This window comes from Argentina silus (genome assembly GCF_951799395.1).
Source record: "Argentina silus genome assembly, chromosome: 8".
NCBI lineage: Eukaryota > Metazoa > Chordata > Actinopteri > Argentiniformes > Argentinidae > Argentina > Argentina silus.
This window is the reverse complement of record NC_139662.1, coordinates 18,329,477-18,351,742: the sequence shown is the minus strand read 5'-3', so window position 1 is coordinate 18,351,742 and position 22,266 is coordinate 18,329,477. Positions and strand designations below refer to the sequence as shown.

The window sequence follows — 22,266 nt, the reverse complement described above, 5'->3', positions numbered from 1 at the left end:
TGGGTAGCACATTTCAGAAGTCTGGCAAAGGTAAATACCCTGTCAGCCTTGACACAGACCTCAAATGCTATCACTCTGCTCAGTAATTGAGGCGACATTTCCTAATGGTTTGAATCTAAAGACCCACAGAGGAAGGTGGGACATTGGGTATACTGCAGAGAAACATTTTAATGTGATATGCTGTTCCAATGGGTCCTCACAAGAGATGTTAGCACCGGATCTCATCAACAGTCCATCAGTCAGAAAAGCTATTTATAAAGCCACAAATGAGATCATTGTGTATGCCCTCAAGTTTAGTTAAAGGGGCAGTCTGGGATTCAAACAACAACAAAGCAGTCACCCAGCCACTTTCTTTGGGGGATGGGAATGGAGAAATATATCCACTGTCAAATTCTGAGACTGAGCTATGGATGCAAGGACTGACCAGCCATGGTATCAAAATTATCGTTTTAAACATGTTTTGAAGCTATACAGTGTGTATTTACAATTACAATGTTTACAAATGATGCAATAAAACAATGTAATATTTTGGATTCTGATGGGGTAAGACAGTTGAACTCAGCTCATTAGGCATTTATATGTTATATTCTTCAATACTCAATGGCTATATATCATTAATTTAAAGTAAAAATTGACAATCTCAGATTGCCCCTTTGATCTCTTCTTTGAGTGTTTTTGTCTCTTACAAGAACAATACCAGGTGATTCTCTCCATGGTGTTAAATATGTATTACTATATATGATACACCAGATCTTTTTTCACATCATGTACACTGATACATATTATACATATTAACACCCTGGAGAACATCAGCTGGTGGTCCTGTTTTTCGCAGTGAGATAGTGAAGTGGAAGCAGTCTGTTGCCAAGAGCCAGATCTCACCAAGGTTATAGGTGCATCTAGCATTCAATAACAACTCCATAAAGAACAATAAATAAACCATCTGGGATCATATATTCTATTGATACATTCACATATGTTCTAGAATGCTACAACATTCTCTCAGGTGCTGTATGTCTCCTCATGAGAAAGGGATGCGGCTCTCCATCTTGAAGGGGAGATATGTTACCTCAAGTCTGTTGGGAGACGCTGAGGTAACATAAGAAATATAAATTCACAAACATGACATATTGCAGTTTGAACAGTACCCAGGAGGAACTCTACAGATGAAATAACTTTGGAATATGAGTTCCATCAACAGCGCCTACGTATAAAAGTCTAGAGAACAGTTCTCATACATCTGTAAAACAGAAATGCGTAAACTGAGAATTATCTGTTGAATTCAGTTTGGTGCATACACCTAAAGATTACCGTAGCATATACTTTTTAGGCTGTCTACCGCGACTCCTTTCTTATGGCAGGGTATTAATAATCTGTGCTTATCTGGGACAAGGCATTGTTGGGGCGACTTTGAAAACGCTTGGCTTGAAGAGCAATTGTAAATATAGCTGGTATCTATTTCTAAATACATACCCAATCCATACACACATATCAAAGGACTTTGACCTCAATGCCGTATTCTATTCTTAGCTTTGTCAAGCTTATGTCACAGTCAGTATACAAATATGAATGTTACACTTTCAACAAAACCTTACTGCAGGGCACATGCGTCGGCTATTAACATGATTGACGACGTCTGCAATCATTTCAGAGCTGTTGTTAATTCATTCACTATCCAATCTGTCTGTACCGCCGTTAAAGTTGCCTGAATGCGGCTCAGCCTTGGAGGTTGAATATATCTCCTCTTACTCACCATCGACACAGGAGGGTTTATTCCTGGTGGTCCCTGCAACCTTGCCTGGCAGACAGGAACACTTGACCGTCTGGGAGCGCTCCTCAATGCGGTTCTTGTTACAGCATCTGTGAGCAGCGATCACCTCACATGTGCCCCCCTCTGACAAAAGATGAATAAACAGAAAGACATTTCTGAACAGTCTCTCAATTAGCATAATTGTCAGGACAATAACCAATTGTAGTTGGGAGATGTTGGATCGTAGCATCATGGTTTTCTGTAGTCTAAAGCTAAATTGTTCCATGCTACTTTATCTGACCTCGAACAAGTTGTTGTTGTCGTTGTGGCCTTTCTTGTCTAGCCAGCTATGCACTCTGCAATATCGACTTAGATAAAAATGTTTTCATGTTAGTAATCACAGGATTTTTAAAAACATTTTTTTTACACATGACAGCCATTAAAACGTCAGGCAGATTTAACATAAACAAGACTAACTGGTGTTGTGTTTTATGTGCGTTGAGTAAGTGAGGCCCCCGAGGCTCATGGTGTGTGAAGTCATGATGGAGAAGCGAGAGAGAGAGGGAGGGTAGAGACAGATCTATTTGCAGGATTAGAGGCCCGGAGGGGGTCTTCCTTCCCTGCATATGAATATCATGGTCCTTGTCAATATCAAAAGGCTGGCTGACTCTGCCTGGAGGATCAGAGGACCTCAACCCCCCTCAAATCAGCCCATCCCACCTGCAAATCAGCCCCTCCCAACTGCTGTCCTCAGAGTCCTCTACACCTCAGCCAATCATGCCCGACACAGCACCCCAGTTGCACTAACACAGCTGCACTAATTCAACACAGCAATACCCCAGCTGCACTAATTCAACACAGCAACACCCCAGTTGCACTAAGTCAACACAGCAACACCCCAGTTGCACTAATTCAACACAGCAATACCCCAGTTGCACTAATTCAACACAGCAATACCCCAGTTGCACTAATTCAACACAGCAATACCCCAGCTGCACTAATTCAACACAGCAATACCCCAGTTGCACTAAGTCAACACAGCAACACCTTAGCCTAATATACTCAACACAGCAACACCCCAGTTGCACTAAGTCAACACAGCAACACCTTAGCCTAATATACTCAACACAGCAACAATCTACACAAGAATACAAGAAAAATCACCTGTATACAAGAAACAGGGAGAGTTTATAATGTCATGGATGATACCTGCTCTTGCTCTATACCTGTGTAATAACAGTGTTATTACCCTAACCCTATTACTCTGGAAATTAGTAACACACATGGTATGGTCATACTGTATCTATGACTCTGTGCTTTATCCACAAAATACAGCCAACATACTTTACAACTAGGCAGACATTTTGATTTGTCTCATAAGATATCTGCAACCCAATTTTCAAGAGTCAGTGTCAAAAACAAGCTTAGTATTAAGGGGGTTTAAGTTGAGGCTTGTGAGGAGTGAAATAATTGAGCCATCATGTCAGAGACTGGAGAGATTATCCAAAAAGGGCCCTCCTGACCCCTCCTGACCCCTGAATTAAAGGAAAGCACGCATGCCCACCTCCCTCCCTCCCTCCCACTTGTCTCACCTTCATTAGTTCATTAGCAAGTTTTCACTAGAGGACTTTTAATACACCAAGAGACTGCAAAGTATCACCGTTGGGATATCACAAGTTAAGCCTGGAAAAGCCCAATTTTAGGATTTGTGATACACTTCACCCAAGGTATGCAAACATTTTTCTCAATTTTCAGTGTGTGAAATAAATAATTGTACATTTCTCCATCCATTCTCTCTGGAGAGTTGTACAAGTCTGCTGGAGGTCGACTACGAATTCACTGCAAATAATAGCAGCAGTGCAGGAAGCTAAGCTGGAGACAGCCTAGGGGTTAATGGGCGGAAATATTTTAATAGAATGATTAAACATAACAGTAATTGCCAACGTTTTAATTGAGGGGGATAGAAATTGCTTTCCAATTGTCTGACCACAGTTCTCAGCAACTCATTGAGTTTCACGGGGTTCTCATGTCTTGAGGCTACAGAAGTGTTTTAGAAAACGTCAACAGCCTTTGGATGGAGCATGTTGGAAATGTTTTCTATCCTGTGTCTCTGAGACTGCTGCCTGCTGTTGCCTGGTGTGTAACAGCAGGGCATATTTGCACAATGTTAATCATGATGTACCCGTGGAAGCAGTAGGGCATCAGTTAAAAACAACAGCCTACAGGGGTTTGTTCTCTTTAATGCAGCTTCTTAATTGCAGAAGACAGCCCCAGATTCCTCCTTTGATCTATTAAAAACACACTACTCAACAGAATGAACTCTACCGCTTGTTGAGAGGAAGCAAACAGAGAAGAAGAACTTGAGTCTGGAAAACGCTATATTTGGAAATCATCACCTCAGATGAATACATTAAAATCCAATAAAAATGCAAATCAGTTGAGGTATTTCTAGCCGGCAGGTGTATTTGATGCCTTTAAACAAAAGTATTGCAACACTGATGAGAGCTCTTTAAGCTCACACTTGGCTTCATCAGCTTTGCGACTGCAGCAACCTGCGTGCTCCAAGACCACCGTCTCTCTGCCATGAATATTTCAGTGGAAGATTGAGAATGACATGGCTGGAGAGATGAAAACTGCCTCATCAGGTGGGGGTTGGAGTCATGCAAGGATATAATTGTTTTCTTATTTCCATTTCCCCTCCATTATCAATGACTGTGAACAAAGTCAGCTGCCCAAATGACAAATTACTTTTGATCTAACTCTGTTTGTGTGTGTGTGTGTGTGTATGCGTGTGTGCGTCTGTCTGTCTGTCTGTCTAGCTACATGCCTGTCTGCCAGTCTTTCTGTCTGCCTGCATTTGTGTATATTTATTGGAAGTTTTGATACAACATACACGGACACAGTTTTTTTTCTTAAAAGCACAGCAAGTGTGAGTGTATCTTCTCTTTCTCTATCTATAATAAGCACATTTTGCACCTAATGATCCGGCTCCTGCCTCCTTATTGTCCCTCCTGCTGCTGCTTTGAGTGACAGGGTGCAGGATCCCACAGCGATCATCCTCCCAGGGGTTCGGGGGTATGACAGAAACAGAGAGGAGTCTGCTGTGTTTCTCGCCTTGCTCAGCAGCCTTACTACCCTTATCCCTACCTTTACATTACTCTGAACCGCTGGCGCTGCCAGGAACGGAGGTGTCAACACAGTCTGAATACAACAGGTCAGTGCCTTTTTTTTTTTTAGCTGTGGAGGCACTAACCTTTTGGAAGTGATTGTGTGTCAGCGGAGGTTCACTGAACTCTTTGTGCTACTTTTGTTTTTCACTGCATACAGTATCTGAGTCCTATCTCTGGGGAAGATAAGACACTGTTCTGGACTGCGACAGTATCCATACAAAACAAATCTGTCGCACCTAAGGGAGATAAATGCTGTATCGTTCACTATCGTGGAGATGGATTGGGAGCTCCGGTTTTAAATGTCTGCAGAGGCAGCATTTAAAGCAATTAAGCACTTAACACTGTAATTAGAACATCATTAATTGGACAGGTCACAACACACTGGTAAAACTAGTCGCTGATTGGAGGATAACTAAGGATAAGTGGACTCTCTCCCAAAATAATTAGACATGTGCTGAGATCCAGCGAGACCCAGTGGAAAACCAGTTATTGATTTTGAGCCTTAGTTTAGAGGTACATGCTGTAGAGTCTAACCATGCATGAGAATGACACAGAACATTGAGGTTCTGAAATTGTGTGAATCTGGGGCTCTCGGCTTAATAGACAGTGAACAGAGGCCATATGGGACCAATAAGCGGCTGTTCACAAGCGATGAAGCGGCTATTGCACAGAGGGAAATGGCCGGTATATCTCAATAGAAATGTCACTATGCAATAAGTATGCCATGACTTGCTGTCAACTGTAATGAGCTCAGAGAGTGGGACAGTCCCTGGAGGATTTGATTGCAGGTATTGTATCTCAATGGTTATGCTGTTCTCTCACCATCTGTCCTGTGCTGTGCAGTACTGTGTGTGTGTGTGTGTGTGTGTGTGTGTGTGTGTGTGTGTGTGTGTGTGTGTGTGTGTGTGTGTGTCAGAGTGTGGGTGGGTGTGTGTGTGTGTGGGTGGGTGTTCGGGTGTGCGTACGTGTTTGTCTGTCAAGTCTTGTTTATTTGTCATTACTTGAAGTATACAATGCAACAAAAAGCCTGAAGCAGAGCAGCTCTATAACATCATCAATAGAATGTAAGGTTAATAGATAAAATATAAACAGCAACAGTAATATAAAACAGTAAATATAATCAAATAAAATATACAGAATTATTATAGCAGCACTCTGTCTATCTGTGTGTGTGTGTGTGTGTCACTTGGAAAACGTGAGAGTCCAATTTAGCAGGTAACATAGCTTTCTCCAGGAGTTGACAGCCGGTGACCCCTCTGTGGCCCTATCTTGAGTACAGTACTTCCTCATCTTATCCATGCGTCATTCTGCAAAAGTCCTACTCCCAAAAATAAAAGAAGCACCCATGCATGAGTGACAATAAATATGGAGACAGTCAAATAGTGTCAAACAGCTTTGAGTCAATATTAGACTTGTCTGTTCCATTTATAACCCCATGTTCCTCTTGAGCTCAGGCATTCCAGTATGTATAACATCTCCCATTAATGAAACAGCGGGACCGATTTCCAAGAGTTCAGGAAAACCACAGTCCATGTGTTTTGGAGCTGCAAGCCTGTCGCCATTAAATGGGAAGATTTGTTCAAGGTGACCCATAATAGGCTACAGCTCCCTGCTCGTTCCCTGTGTAGATGTTCAAGCCAGCAGGCAGCGACAGGCCTGTCACTGACGGGTAATAGAACAACCAGATTAGAGAATGTCAAATTAATGCAGATGGAAGACAGCGTGAGAGGCACAAAACATGTGCCTACGTGGTGTCAGATTGAGGGCCTATTTTTTTCAGCATCCGAAGTCCCTGTAGTGTTATTGTTATTCTAGTCTCAAATGCTGGGAGGAAAGCGAGAGACATGGAGACAAATAATGCGTGATAAATTGTATGCAGCTCATGACAAATGTATTTCTGGGAGGGGGAAAAAAGGGGGGGGGGGGGGGGGAAGACAGTTGTATGAACAGTATGTTGTCCAATCAGAACATGTTTGTCTAAGAGAGGAAGTGATTAAGATATTAATTGATTTCCTTATAATGACTGGCACCAGTGTTCTTATTCCTCGTAGAGCTGGAGTAACAGGGCCTGGATAACAGCACTTGTAAGCTTCTCACTGTGCGTGTGTGTATGCACGCGCACGCGTGTGTGTTTACCTTTTCTCAGCCAGAGAGGAGAATGAATCCCCCCTCTGGATTAAATTTAGCCATGTCTTTTTTCACAGTATGCACAATTTACACTTGGCTGAAGAAAAATATCAATTGCTACTCTGAAAAATGTATGGCCCATGAAAAATAAAAGCAGGGAAATTCATGAAATATAGCTGGAAGCACTGTCACTGCAACACAAGAGGGGGTATAAGATTGGTCCTGTGCAGTGGGCCACTGAAGATGGGCAATACTTTATTGAAATGCAAAATAACCATTGGGAGAAGGTTGCTGTGTTGTTTTAAGATGCATGAAAACTGCATGGAAGAGAGGAACCAGAGACAAAGAAAGGGAATGGCTTCCCATTTGCATGTGAGCCTCAAAGCTCGTCTCCTCAGCTGTCACATGTGGCAAGGCCCATGCTGCTGTACCCCTGGTATTGATCAAGGGCATGAAATGATATTCTCGAGAAGGAAGACCCTTATGTGGAAAAATGCCCATGGTGATTTAGTTCTAGGGTGGAGATGTGTGCCTTGTTGGGCGTGACAGCAAACTACTGTGCTGTATAGTTGGAAATATGCCACGAGAAACACATAGAGTATGCAGAAAACAAAACAAAAGAAACATACATCATGTTGGTCATTTATGGTCTGGTGGTGAATTCTGAGTTTGATATTTTTGAATAAAGAACCCCCTTCAACATTCATTGTTAAATGTCAAGCTCTGTCAGTCTGTCCATCCAGCCCTTTCTCTGACTGATAAGTGTCCAAGAATAACCATCTGCCATGATGAAAGAGCGACATTCTGCTTGAAGAAAGGAATATGATAGGCACTAGTCAAAGAGCTGTCTGTCAAAGAACAGCTGCTAAGCTCCGATCTGACTGTTGTTCTTCTCAGTGTTGGACTGTGTGATTTATGCAGGATAATAATACATGCAACATGTGCACTGTGTAATAATGTATAATACAATGTTTAAATGACCTGTCATACAGTATGACATGTACTCTCATGGGTGGGTAGGAATGATTAAGTAAGATACACTGAGTGACAATGCTAGTAATTGGAGTTGATAGAAATGGTTCATTGCTAATTCAGTACACTACCAGTGTTGGGCAGAGATGTCCCACATAATCAAAATGTTCAATTATCTTAATTGTGCATACAGCATAGATTTGATCTAGTTGGCCCCAAGCACATTGCATACGCCATCTATTTAGACGATGCAGTCTTGCCATCAGTATAACACTGCTCTACTAGTATACATACTATATGGTAATGGCTGAAGGGACAGCATCAGTCCTCCTTTGTCCACACAATTGCGTTTCTTTTTTTTTTTTTTTTTGCATCAAGCCCTGGTCTAAGGTTTCCATATGAAACAATAACAAACGATGTCTCGTTAGCCGGCCCAATTGATACTCCAACCCAACTCAATCAATCTTCCCGTGATGGAAACGGCCGTCTTTGCGATAGACCACTCGTTCCTATCACACGCCTCCCTCACTCTGCATGGGGCCCAACCTCTGGACCCCGCTCCTGCTATAATTGGATCTGCAGTTTTAAGTATGCCAGAAGACTTGTAGCACACCAAGGAGGTATTAGGGGCATAACACCCTGAAAGCTCCAATGGAGCTTGATACACCCAGTATTAATTACCTTGCTTATTTCTCATACCACCCTCCCCCTTGGAACCAATTAGAAGCTCAAGATGCTCTTTTCCAATTTAATGAGGTCTAAGTAATGATAATGAATTTCATACCACTGTCAAGCTTTTAGAATAGTAAAAAGGGATAAGGAAGGCTCAGCATGGAATCATCTGATAAAGACCAGGGCTCTGTTAAAAAGGGTATTTGATTTCGATGACACAAATCTGGAGAAATAAAGGTTGTAAAGAAATAAAGTAAAAATACAACAAAAAAATAGAACTTTTGGGCAGACTGTTTTTTTTTATTGAGTCATCCGAATGCTCTCATACAATTGAGGGTAATGCTGTAATTACTCTGGTAACAACATTGCATTTACATTGTGATGTTCTAAGAATAAGCCAAGCCAAAGGAGCCGGGGGCAAAGTATCATTCAGAGATGATGAACAGACACAGCAGGGAGAAAAAATAAACTAAATCTGAACATTATGTTCGTTTTTGGCTGTTATACTGTAGCTACGACAACCCAGTTTGAACGACTATGTCTGGGATGCATACAGGGCCTGACCTTGTCTCACTGGGACACGCTACTCACAATACTGCGAGTGTAATACTGATTAGAGCTGACACCGGTATCATGAGAAATTAATGTTATCCAGAAACTCATTCAAGGACTCATTCTATTTTTATTCAGATATCAACATCTCATCAACTGCTGTGAAAGGTATTTGCAGTTTATATGCAAAATTACCAGACGTTTATCCGATACTTTCATGAACACGATGTTCATGTGCAACCTTTTGGGCTCTATTATCAGCCAGCGCAAAACGGACGCAGGTGTTGGCAATTTCCGTCAGCAATATCAGGTGAGACAAGACAGTGAACACGCTGTCCACCATGGCCAATCAACTTCATTAGGCTATAGGCTTACCGCATTACACCAACACAGAAATGAGGGCGTAGCGTCAGAGCTCCGTTCACACAGTTGTCAGGGTGCTGCATTAAGAGCGAGACGAGATGCGCTGCCTCAAATGTTGATCTGATGACAAAATAGGCGATATTTCATAAAGGGAAGCTATCTGAAAATGATTTCGACTACACTTCATAACGGGAGGCTATGTTGTTGAAACCTCCACAACTGATCTGAAATTTCAATCGTTTGAAGTAGCCTATAGCTGCATGACATCAAGAATTGCGTCAACCGTTGATCTTTTTGTAATACAGGCCTATAATGCGATCCCGAACCTTTCAATGTGTGCAGGGTGATTTTTGCAATTTTTCTACTTAGTTTTAGCATGATGGAGATTATCTTTGATATGATGTGCTTATTTCTCTGCATTTACGCCTCGCTGCAAACGCTCCCGCTGCCGGGGAAAATAGACTTGAAACGTAAAACTATGCTGCTTCAAGTGAGCCTCACTTCGCAGATGTGGCTGTATTGTAGTGCTGACTTCCTGCAACTATTAAGCATTGCTATCTTTGCTTCATGCCAGGCACCAAACTGAATGCAAAGCGATATATCATATCATCAGGCACGTGGGGTTTTGGTGGATGGTCGCGGACGATGTCAAACAGCCAGTCTTCCATATCTGGTGATATGGCCCTTTTTCTTTTAGTTCCCGATGTTACAGAACCTGGAACAGGACTGAAAGCCCAATGGCTCGGAGTGTCCTAGAGCTACTGGTGTGGGAGTGAGTGCAGCTTCTGGACCTTGAGGGTGGTTCAATGTCCTCAGATTCCTCAACTCCACTGAGGTCGATGGGGTCCCTGAAGTCAACATAGGAGCTCCCTGGGTCCAAGCTACTCTTGGAGCTGGAAATAACATAAAACATTTAAGTCCTACATTGACATTAAAGCTCAATCAATTTAGACATTTCAGATATGAGTTACCATAAATAACAATCCTACTAGACCAAATGTAACAATACAAATTGGATGAATAATGAAGTACGAAACATCAACATAAAACAATGTTTTTCAGTATTAATACTGCTGCTATAACTTTTGTTTTGATTTATGTGCACTTACATTCTGGCTTTCAAGTGAAGAAGAATAAACTCCATAACTTTGGAGTTCTATATGACATGGTGATTCATGAACATTAATGTTCATGTGAATGTTCATTGACTGCATTTAACTCTCCACAGATTCCTATCTTCTGGTGAGTCATTTTGTAAGTCTGGCTTTCAGCTACCGTCTGGGACAAAAGACTGTGGCTGACTCTGCATACATGACCTATGAGGCCATTGTCAAATTAATGCTGGACACCCACATCCCTGTTCCATCAGAGGAGACATGGAGGGAGATTGTGCAGGGATTCTGAGACAAATGGAACTTTCCTAATTGTATTGGGGGGCTGGGATGGAAAGCACATGACAATTCAATCCCCACCGCGGTCAAACAGCCAATTCTTTAATTATGAAAAGACTTTTTCTAGTGTTACTAGCTCTAGCAGATGCTGATTATCGCTGTCGGGTGATACAGGTGGGAGACTTTGGAAGAGGCAGCGACAGAGGGGTGTATGCAGACTCAGGTCTGGGCGTGGGGATGGCAGCAAGAACTCTGCATGTTATGCAGTACTTCAACTCAGCGGAGGGAAGCGTTACATGGCAGGAGAGAATGGTGTGGAGCAGTGATTCGTTAAATTTGTTACTGTACTCATAATCTCTGGACGCCCCATCCCTCTCCACCCACTGGTAGAAGAGCCTCATCTATGGTTGTCTGCAACTACCTGTTCTAATCCAGTTCAATCTTCAAACGTGTTATGCCTTTGGTTGCATTGTCGGTATATAACAAATTCATTGACTACTTACCTGAATTTATAGAGGGTTATTTTTTGGAACTTGTTCTCAATACATCATCCCCTATGTAGAATGTCATGGCATAGAGACCATCTAAGAAAGGAGGCTTTATTTCATAATGGGATGCTATTTAAAAAAAAGAAAAGAGAAAAATCGGCCCCACTTCATAACAGGAGGATACCTTCTTGCAACCTCAACACCAAAGTGCATGTTTGTTTTAATTAAAGTCATTTGATGTAGTTGTATCTACAATTGTGTCAACACTGTTTATCTTTTTTTTTATTTTTTTATATAAGCCTAAAATGCAATACCGAACCTTTCAGTGTGTGCAGGGTGATTTGTGCAATTTTCCTACTTAGTTTAGGATGACTGAGGTTATTTGTGAATTTATATTTGATATTGTGTCCTTATTTCTCTGCATCTACGCCTCTACAATGCTCTCGCTGCAGAGGTAAATAGATTCTAAACATAAAACTACGCTGCTTCAAGCAAGCCTCGCTTCTCAGACGTGCTGAAAACTTACACACGATAAATCGGTTCAAAACTCCTAACATCAGATCTCTATGGCAAGACGCATCGGTCACCCAAGTTTAATAAAAACTGGACCAATCAGTGCAATTCCGTAAATGCCGTGTCTGTATGGTAAGACATCGTTCACCCAAGTTTCATCAATTGTCTCAGTCGTGTCAGGTGACATACAAACGAGCGGACAGACGCCTATCCATAGTCCGCTTCCCGATTTCACCGTGGGCGGCAATTACCACGGTGCTGGAGCGCTGTGTCACCTGCTCTCAGATGTGAGGAGTAGTGGTAATAAAATCGTGTTCATGACAACGAGCAGGTCAGGTGTCATCAGTTGTGCTGGAAAATTCTGGCCTTGAAAATAACAGTAATATTTCAGACACACCCCCAGCATCCCCGCCAGTGCCCACGTTTGCACCAAGACTGGTTTTCATGCCGTTAAAATATAGCCCTCGGTGTCCTTCAAAATGCCAGGTCACATCAGCAAAATGCTGTTTGAATTTGCTATGGTTGACAACATATTGTTGTTGACATCATCATGTCACTAGATATTGCAGATGATGGCTATCACAACATGGACGCATCAGACTGTGGATCAACATGTTCAGTCTGAGTCAGTGAGGCATAATCTGTTCAATAGCAGGTTCATCTGAGGACTCAGGATTAAAACCTATTATACCCTAATTCAGACGGAGGAAGAACATATCTCTGCTGAACTCCCTCCTCACACTTGGGCGTAGAGAAAAGCATGTTGAAATTGTTATTCTCGGATGATAAGATTGAATAAGCCGACAACATGTGGGCGGTTGGATCCAGTTTTTGATGGATTACTCTTCTCTGTGGTTGGAGCCAGGCACGCCGGCATGCAAAACAATTCCTCAATTGTGTTTCTGTGTTTGTGAGTTCCTGGAGAGCCCCCCCAGCCAACAGCCACTGTATCTGATAGTAGGAGGGATGAAGTATGGTTATTAATGCATAGGAATTCATAAGGAGTGTCTGCGGCTGTGAACAGCTTGCACAGTAATGGGAAAAAGATTGTTGGGTAATTAATTAAGTTGTAGGCCACAGGAATTCATTCTGCACATAAGCATTGTGACCACAAACCATGGCCCATCAAACAGTGCTGCATGTACATGCTTCAATTAAATGTTGTTAAGACAAATATCCACAAGCAAAACATGGACTGAATAATTCATATTCAGTCCAATAAATACATAAAGTAGAACATGGTGAATATAGTCAAATCCAATAATATGTATTGAACATAATCAGGGCATTTCACATAAAAGTTGTGCGTTGTGTGTGCCAACATATGATTTCACAGATGAAACAAGCAACTGTAACAATTGTAAAATTTGGCCTAGAGATTGTCCTATCGATTGTAGTAAATCAATCTTTCTCCTCCCCTGAAAGAAAATTCAATGTTTATTCAGAACTCCATTAGAACAAATGTAACAGAAGATATGGGGGATATACACTCACTGAGCACTTTATTAGGAACACTATACTAATACTGGGTAGGGCCTCCCTTTATTAGGAACACTATACTAATACTGGGTAGGGCCTCCCTTTGCTCTCAAAACAGCCTCAGTTCTTCGTGGCGTTGACTCCACAAGATGTTGGAAACATTCCTTCGAGATTCTGGTCCATGATGACATGATTGCATCACGCAATTCCTGCAGATTTTTCAGGTGCACTTTCGAGCTGTGAATCTCCCGTTCTACCACATCCCAAAGGTGTTCTATTAGATTCAGACCTGGTGACTGGGAAGGCCACTGAAGAACACTGAACTCATTGTCATGTTCATGAAACCAGGTTGAGACGACTTTTGCTGTGTGACGTGGTGCATTATCATGCTGGAAGTAGCCATTAGAAGATGGGTAAATTGTGGCTATGAAGGGATGCACATGATCAGCAACAATATTCAAATAGGCTGTGGCATTCAAGCGATGATTGATTGTTTTTTAACGGGCCCAAAGTGTGCCAAGAAAACATTCCCCACACCATTACACCACGAGAAGGTGTACAGGTGTTCCTAATAAAGTGTTCAGTGAGTGTATATACTGTACAACATCATAGACTGGGCTGTTGGTCTAGGGTTCCTGGTAGCAGTGGCATGTATGGTAGTATTGGGACAAAGTGACCCTGGCAGGCTCCAGATGTAGCATGGTCTGGGGCCGAGGCTGCATGCCACTTTCCATTGGCACTGCAGCGACGCTGGGATGAGACTGGTGAGTGTGTGTGTGTGTGTGTGTGTGTGTGTGTGTGTGTGTGTGTGTGTGTGTGTGTGTGTGTGTGTGTGTGTGTGTGTGTGTGTGCGTGCGTTTTATTGTGCCTGTGTTTTGTGCATGCGTGTGTGCGTGTGTGTGTGTGTGTGTGTGTGTGTGTGTGTGCGTGCGTTTTATTGTGCTTGTGTTTTGTGCGTGTGTGTGTGTGTGTGTGTGTGTGTGTGTGTGTGTGTGTGTGTGTGTGTGAGAGAGAGAGAGCGTGGCTGAGAGGAACTCTGAGGGAGGGGGAGGGAGATGTAAGTCAAAATAATGTGCCTCCAGGATACATTATATAAGGCTATTAAACTGTCAGTGTCTAGAACTGCGCGGAGAAGGATACAACCTTTGTTTGCGACGGCTGAAAATCTATTTTTCATGGTTGTTTTTTTGAAATACTGTAGCAATTCTAGGCTTTGTTTGAGAGCAAGCATGAGGGAGACTCTTTTAAAGAGTGAGATTTTTCTTTCTCCAATAGGGCAATGTACAACATATTACAGTTTATTGAAAGAAAAACACATTATTCACTGTTCTTATGTTGTATGATCATTTATCTTGTTCACTGTATGCACTACAGCTACTGTAGTGTTGCCCTGGAAACATTTGTCAACAACTAGACCTTTCTGAACATGAGCCCTTTGACAACACAGAGTAATCGCCTGTTTTAAGTGTGGATAATCGGAGACAAGTGGAGATGACAGTTGACAGGCTGTGATATGGTTTAGGTGCTTCAATTACAGCTACAGACAAGTAGGCCTATTTCATCACAACTTTTATGAATGATTGTTGGATAATCAAATGCTGCTGATAAGAAAAAAATGTCAGGGGGAGAAATGAAAATAAAAACCGACAAATGTTCAAATGTGGGTGAAGTGGATTTTACAATTGTTACACTCTCACAGCTTTGCGGCTGGGTTGTCAGGAGAAATTAAATACTCCTTAAGCTACAAAGTATTGGGGAAACTGACCTCAGGGTGGAATATCATGATTATTATAGCTGTTAAATGCTTAATTACAGATGGAGATTCCCCACTCTGTAGCTACTATCAAATTAAACTCTTGAGTTGTACATAATGCATGTGCGTATGAATAACAAACAAGACACTGAAGTACCTGCAGGGTTTTTAGGAAACGACCGCTCAGCCAACCCATGCAGAGTGCACTGTGAGAGTCAGTGGAGGCTGGTGGAGGTAGACATTGGAGGACGGGCTCATTGTGATGTATGGTATGGAATGCAGAATGGTATCAAACATTGTAATGAGCCCGTCCTCCGATTTCTACCTCCACTAGCCTCCACTGGTAAGAGTACAAGGTAGTGAGACCCCCCCCACCCCCCCCCAGGCTCCTACCAGCTGCTCCATAAGGACACCTCCACATTCAGACCAACAGAACTCTCTTCCCACAACTGAAAATACATCACTTCCAAAGTTAGAATTTGCATTTGAAACATTTATCTTTCCCTCCCTTGAACAATGAAAACATTATAGTCCCCTTCAGCACATTATTCCAGGCTCAATATTTGTGTGTGAGTTGTGAGTTGAAAGTGAAGAATAAAGCTTTTGTTTGGAGTTGTACAGACTTTCAACAAAGTAAAACTTTGAGGTAGCCTGTTGGAAATGGTCGGGGGTGGATGCAAACTCATGACCCTAAAACTAAAAATTGTAGCCATTCCCTCAAGCATGCATGACAAACATGATTTGTTTTCTTTTGTGCGTTGTTTACGCTCCTTGCACCGAATAAATGCAGTACTTTATGAATCATGCGACCCGTAACACAGCGAGCTGCACCGTCTGTACTAGAGGAACACAGAAAAGCCCACAGCACATCTGAGAGAGCAGCGCTGCATCCTGTAAGTACGGCTTCGGGGGGGAAAGGAGGACAACTCCCTCATATTCACTGGACATACATAATCATCTATTCAGGAATCCTCCAGCTAGGGTGTGTACACGCACACACGCACGCGTGTGCTCATACACACACATGCACACGTATACACACACACACACACACACACACACACACACACACTCACTCACTCACTCAATGTTTTCACCCATGGAACAGTGAGTGAATACTGCCTGTAACCTGGCAAAGCGGAAGTCATCACTTGTGAAGCCAAGTGGGAGTTGTTTGGAGTTCTTGTTTTACAACACAGACTTCAAAAACCTGCCCAATTCACATGAACATGTGCAGTGCTGTACCTGCATTAAAATGTGCTTGCCATTGACATTTAATTGACTGTTGTGTGAGTTATTGCACTCACTGAAGCAATGGTCAGCTGCATTTTGGTGTTACAATATACACTCACCAAACACTTTATTAGGAACGCCTGTACACCTTCTCATTCATGCAATTATCTAATCAGCCAATCATGTGGAAGCAGCGCAATGCATAAAGATACGGGCCAGCTGCTTCAGGTAATCATCAGAATGGGGGAAAATGTGATCTCAGTGATTTTGACCGTGGAATGACTGGCTGGTTTGAGTATTTCTAAAAAGTATTTTGAGTATTTCTAAAACTACTGATCTCCTTGGATTTTCATGCACCAGTTCTGTGGACGGAAACGCCTTGTTGATGAGAGAGGTCAACGGGGAATGGCCAGACTGTTTGGAGCTGACAGAAAGGCCTACAGTAACTCAGATAACCACTCTGTACAGTTGTGGTGAGCAGAAAAGCATCTCAGAATGCACAAGGCGTCGAACCTTGAGGCGGATGGGCTACAACAGCAGAAGGCCATGTCAGGTTCCACTTCTGTCAGCCAGGAACAGAAAGCTGAGGCTGCAGTGGGCACAGGCTCACCAAAATTGGACAGTTGAAGACTGGAAAAATGTAGCCTGGTCTGATGAATCTCGATTTCTGCTGAGGCACACAGATGGTAGGGTTCATGACCACAATTTACCCATCTTCTAATGGCTACTTCCAGCATGATAATGCACCATGTCACAAAGCAAAAGTCGTCTCAAACTGGTTTCATGAACATGCCAATGAGTTCAGTGTTCTTCAGTGGCCTTCCCAGTCACCGGATCTGAATCCAAGATGTGGTAAAACGGGAGATTGACAGTTTGAAAGTGCACCATCATCATGGACCAGAATCTCAAAGGGATGTTTCCAACATCTTGTGGAACCAATGCCACGACAATTGAGGCTGTTTGAGAGCAAAGGGAGGCCCTACCCAGTATTAGTATAGTGTTCCTAATAAAGGGAGGCCCTGCCCAGTATTAGTATAGTGTTCCTAATAAAGTGCTCAGTGAGTGTATATCAAAGCAGGGGAGGCTGGTGGAGGTAGAAATTGGAGGACGGGCTCATTGTAATGAATGGAATGAGTAATCATATCAAACATGTGCACTGGCTTCACGTTTGTTTGATACCATGCTTCATTCCATGCTTTACAATGTCCTTCGATTTCTACCCCCACCAGCCTCCCCTGATCAGAAGTATCCTGCAGTACAGTATATGGTGCACTTATGTACCAAGTGTGTAGGCGCTGTTTAACCATACACCCTTGCAGCAACAGTCTGCAAGTATGAATTTAAATAACCACGGTAATTCAAGTGAGTGTGGGTTTTTCTTTTCTATGTCCTTATAACCCTGCGCCCTAAGATGTTTTTGATTGAGTTGAGAGGTTTATTGCCACACTCAAATGGCAGTTTACATGAGAAATTCTAACACATGAGTATTTACACGATACGATTCAAATCAGCACTCCATTCCCCCGGTCTACTCCCCATACATCCTAGCAAGTACTGTTCACTCATACAACCCTAACAGTTTCTTTTGGCAAGGAAACAACTGATCTCTAGCCCTTGTGATCTCAATTTCCTGTGGTAATACCAGTCATTTTGAACCCATGGCATGTCACTGGCTTCAATGAATGGCCCAATGTTTGGCCCCCAACCAATGTCCTTTCTGCCACCAATTCATGACCCGTCAACCTCAATACTGCCACCAATCCAACAGCCACACAGCACACAACGCAGAACAAATGTCCCCATGTCGCAGTCAATCCAGGCAGCCATCCCATTCTCCTCTCATACCACTGGCATCTCATTTATCCTTGAATGAGGACAAGCCAAACTACGGTATTCTGGAGTGACTTTGGAGTGATTTCCCCTATGAAAATTCCTAATTTGTCCGTAAGTTGTGCTGTTCCCTCTCTCCCCCTCTGAAGTGTTTGTAGAGTGTATTGTCTGAGCACAGCGGTATGCCAACAATCCCAAATGATTGATTTCTAAGCGAGAGAATGTAATTTGCTCTGTAACATCACAAAGCTCATAAAACAGCAATAAGCGCTGATGTCTTAAAGATTTTTTACCAGGTCATTATTTGGAAGGGCCCTTGAGCAAACATGATCCTGTTGATTATGTTCAGACATCTTTTGGGACACGCAACTGAATGAGTCAGAATCATATTCCTATTTCAGTTTCCTACCCATCCCTTACATGGCCACTCATCTCAAGGAGATCCATATCAGAAATGGTTCCATACTCTACTTCTGCAATAACAAAAACACACAACTCCATTACTACAGTATCATATTGCATTGCACAGTATAACTCTATTGTACAGTATATGTAACTAAAAAAGGAAAGTTTCAGCAGAAACTTTGTGTGCTTGCTCAGCTGGTTAAAAGCACTGTACAATATTGTAGGGGAAGAAGTTTACATTGTGAGAGAATTCTGTGAGATCTTTAAGTAAGATCAGTACACTTCTGGTGATCATTAAAACCCATGTTGAGTTGTACAATATGAACAGTATCAAAACAATTTCTTCAGGGTTCTTAATTGAGAGTTTTCTGAATATTAAGTTGCTTTGGTGTTTCCCGCTTCAGCACTGCAAGAGGGGTGTGGTTCTGCGAATTGCAAAGAGCCTGAGGGTAAATTCAGGGGAGTGGGGAGGGAGAGGAGGGTCTTCAATCTACTACAGTAGAAGCCAGTGACACCTCTCTGCACATTTTAAAGTTGGATTGGTGTGAATAGTTTAAAGGTTGTGGGAGGAGTAGCAGCGGGAATGTTGGAAGAAAGAGGATACATATGAGCAAGGACAAAAGTTGGGCTTCCTGAAACAAGCCGACTAATTAAGCAAAGTAAAACGAAGCTCACTAATTACAGAACAATAAAAAAAAAACTGATTTACTGCGTAACAAAATTGTTTGTGAAAAATACCTTACTGTGCTCAAGTAATTGCAGTGTTACTACACAGGTATACTGTAAAAGCAACTTCAGGTAAAGTGCTAGCATACAAAGATGTCATCCATGTCCAACCATTGCTGTATTGGATATTGCTCTTTTATCATTGCATGGGGGTTTGAGCAGAGACTAATTAGCAGCTTATAGTGCGGCACAATCAATCTTTTTAGGAAAGCTTATGAGGAGGGATGTCTCAACATGGACTCCAGAGAGCAAGAAAAAAGACTTAACTCAAGTCAGGCTAACAGCTTTCTCAAAATAAACCGCACTACAGGGAGAGTTTAACATTTAAAAGAACCAAACCCAATGAGTATCTGCTATTTACTGTGTTTATATTGCTAGACCCTAGCTGAAGCGCTGCAAATGTCTCATGTACGTAGAATGACATTTACACAGAAGGACTCCATTGATTGAACCCATTGAGCATAAACTTCTGGCCCACCAAGGCTGTGAAGTGTACTAAGAGAGTTATAACTCCTAATACTGTCGTCACACAAAATAAGAACATTTAGAATGATGCATTTGCTATATTTTCACAATGTTCCTTTTGAAACAATCCATATTTTCCTTCTCAAAAAATGTATTTCTATTGTACATTGCACTGGGATTTTGCGTCAGTGGTATGTTGTTGCGTTTAATGGCACATGCGATGCTCATGTGTGACTGTGAGTGATGAAATAAAGGCGGTTTAGATTGTCCTGAATAAAAACCAGCAGCTGACATGCTATGGTGACACAGGGGCATTGCAAATAGAACAGCCACTAAGGAGCAGCACACTCACTTGAAAGCACAGACACAGCTCCCAGCAAAGCCTTCACAACATCAACCCACACCAGCATGGCAGTGTTACTTCCTCCAGTCCCCCTACCGTAAATCATATGAGAATTCTTATGTTCACAATATCCATAACTTACATGTGTCCTGAAAATTGTCGTTTTTTTCCCCCCCCAGTTTTCAACCCAGCTCAATTTCACAGAGATTGGAATCTCACAAACCGAAATGAGTGTAACGTCTCGCCCTGCTCCTTAGTTTATGTTTGTCTTCATGTTATTCATGTTATTATGTTTATTTTTGTGTTCCTCACCTTGTCTCTCGTTTCAGACACTTCACCACCTTCCCTTGTGTGTTTCCCGCCTGTGTGATTGTCTACCCTGCCCTGATTGGCTTCACCTGTTCCTCATCATCCTTCCCTGTATATTTAGTCTGCGTGTTCCCCTGTCGCTGTGCCACTTTGTCTTGCACCTTGTGTCAAGTGTTCCAACGTCCTTTCCTAGTGTTGGGTATTCCTGGTTATTTTGATCTCTGATAATCTTTCTGACTTTGCCTTTTGCCAGCTCCTTTTTGAATTATCTGCCTGATTTTTTTTTTTTTAACTGCCTACCTGTGTACCAAATCCTGCTTTGCCTACCCCCTTCCTGGATTATCTGCCTACCCGTTGACTGCCTACCTGTGTACCGAACCTTTTTTGACAGTAAAGACTATTCTATTGGATTTAAGTTTTTGTCTCCGAGTTGTGCATTCGAGTCCTCTGCCAACGTACCACAACCATTATAATGAGAGAAAACAGTCTGATCGAAAATGAACTCATGCCTCAACAGTGAGCGACTGTACCAGTAGAAAGCAACCATAAAGTAAATAGTACTTTAAGATCCTGCATACGGTACGGTAGGCCTAAACGACTTAACAACCCTGCCTCTCTCACTGTCTTTCTTCAGTAGCGAAGCCTCTTTGCAGATTGAGTAAACCAAAAACAAGGCGAAGGGCACGCCAACTAATGGGTGCTTAGTCCCAGCTTGTTAGCCAGTGTTCCATTAGTATCTAATGGCTTCATCAAAGCATGATGCTCCCGCAGATAGCACAGCCATCTCAATGAGAGATACTCTGATAAACTAGGGGCTTATTTCCCCCTAGCTCATGACTATCTTATACAGCAACAAGCACACAACCATCCACGGCAAGGACTGAAAATACTGGCGAACATCACATCACGCTGTCCCTCAGGGTTACCCCCAAATGAAAATTCAGCTGCTGTGCTGCAGGAGAGAGGACTTCTTGAGCAGACACAATCATCCTTTGGTGCAACCTTGTCCCTTGTTGCTACTCCCCCACATGCAAAGAATATATAAAATAAGACAAAGCCATGTACTCTAAAACTGACAAGGACAGACCCACATTCAGCTCAAAGGTGGCACAAAACAGAGGTGGGGTAGACATCAAAGGACAGGCTCATTGTAATGCATGGATGGAACGGAATAAGGACTGGTATCGACACACGTGTTTAAGATACCATTCCTGATTCCGTTCCATCCATAACAAGGAGCCCGCCTTCCGAATTTTTACCTCCACCAGCCGCCCCTGCACAAAACAACAACACAGGGGTAGAAGTATAGGGGACATTGGGGCTGAGAGACTCACCAATCATGTGAATGGAGGTGCGTCCCGGCCGTGTCACATGGTGTTGTTGGATGGTTTCGTAGAAGGTGGCCTGGCAGAGCTGAACAGCAGTCACACTGACCCAGATGCACACGCAGAGCAGCCAGGACATGACAGGACACATCTGCTAGGCAGGAGGAAGGGAGGGGGGCGGGGGGTGGGGTGGGGTGGGGTGGGGGTAGGGGTAGGGGTGGGGGGGCACAGTCAACACGGTCTAATGGTCTCTGTCTTTATAAGTCTGTTTGTCTCTGTCTGTCTGTCTGTCTCTGTCTTTCTGTGTTCTCTTGCTCTTCCTCCCTCCTCTCTCTCTCTCTTTTTCTCTTTCTCTTTCGCTCTCTCTCTCTCTGTCACAAAAAAATCGAAACACTATTTT

At 42.7% G+C, this 22,266-nt stretch overlaps 1 protein-coding gene across 1 annotated transcript in view; it reads right to left on the bottom strand.

Moving 5' to 3' along the window:
* The window catches only part of LOC310808743 (chemokine-like protein TAFA-1), a gene marked incomplete at its 5' end in the record, with an annotated part of 23,015 nt that extends 998 nt beyond the window's left edge, over positions 1 to 22,017 (bottom strand). Inside the window, 2 exons of the mRNA XM_083675808.1 lie at positions 1,754 to 1,894; positions 21,876 to 22,017. Of these exons, the coding sequence (XP_083531934.1) occupies positions 1,754 to 1,894; positions 21,876 to 22,017 (283 nt within the window). The remainder of the gene's footprint in view (positions 1 to 1,753; positions 1,895 to 21,875) is intronic.
* Between the last annotated feature and the right edge of the window lie 249 nt (positions 22,018 to 22,266).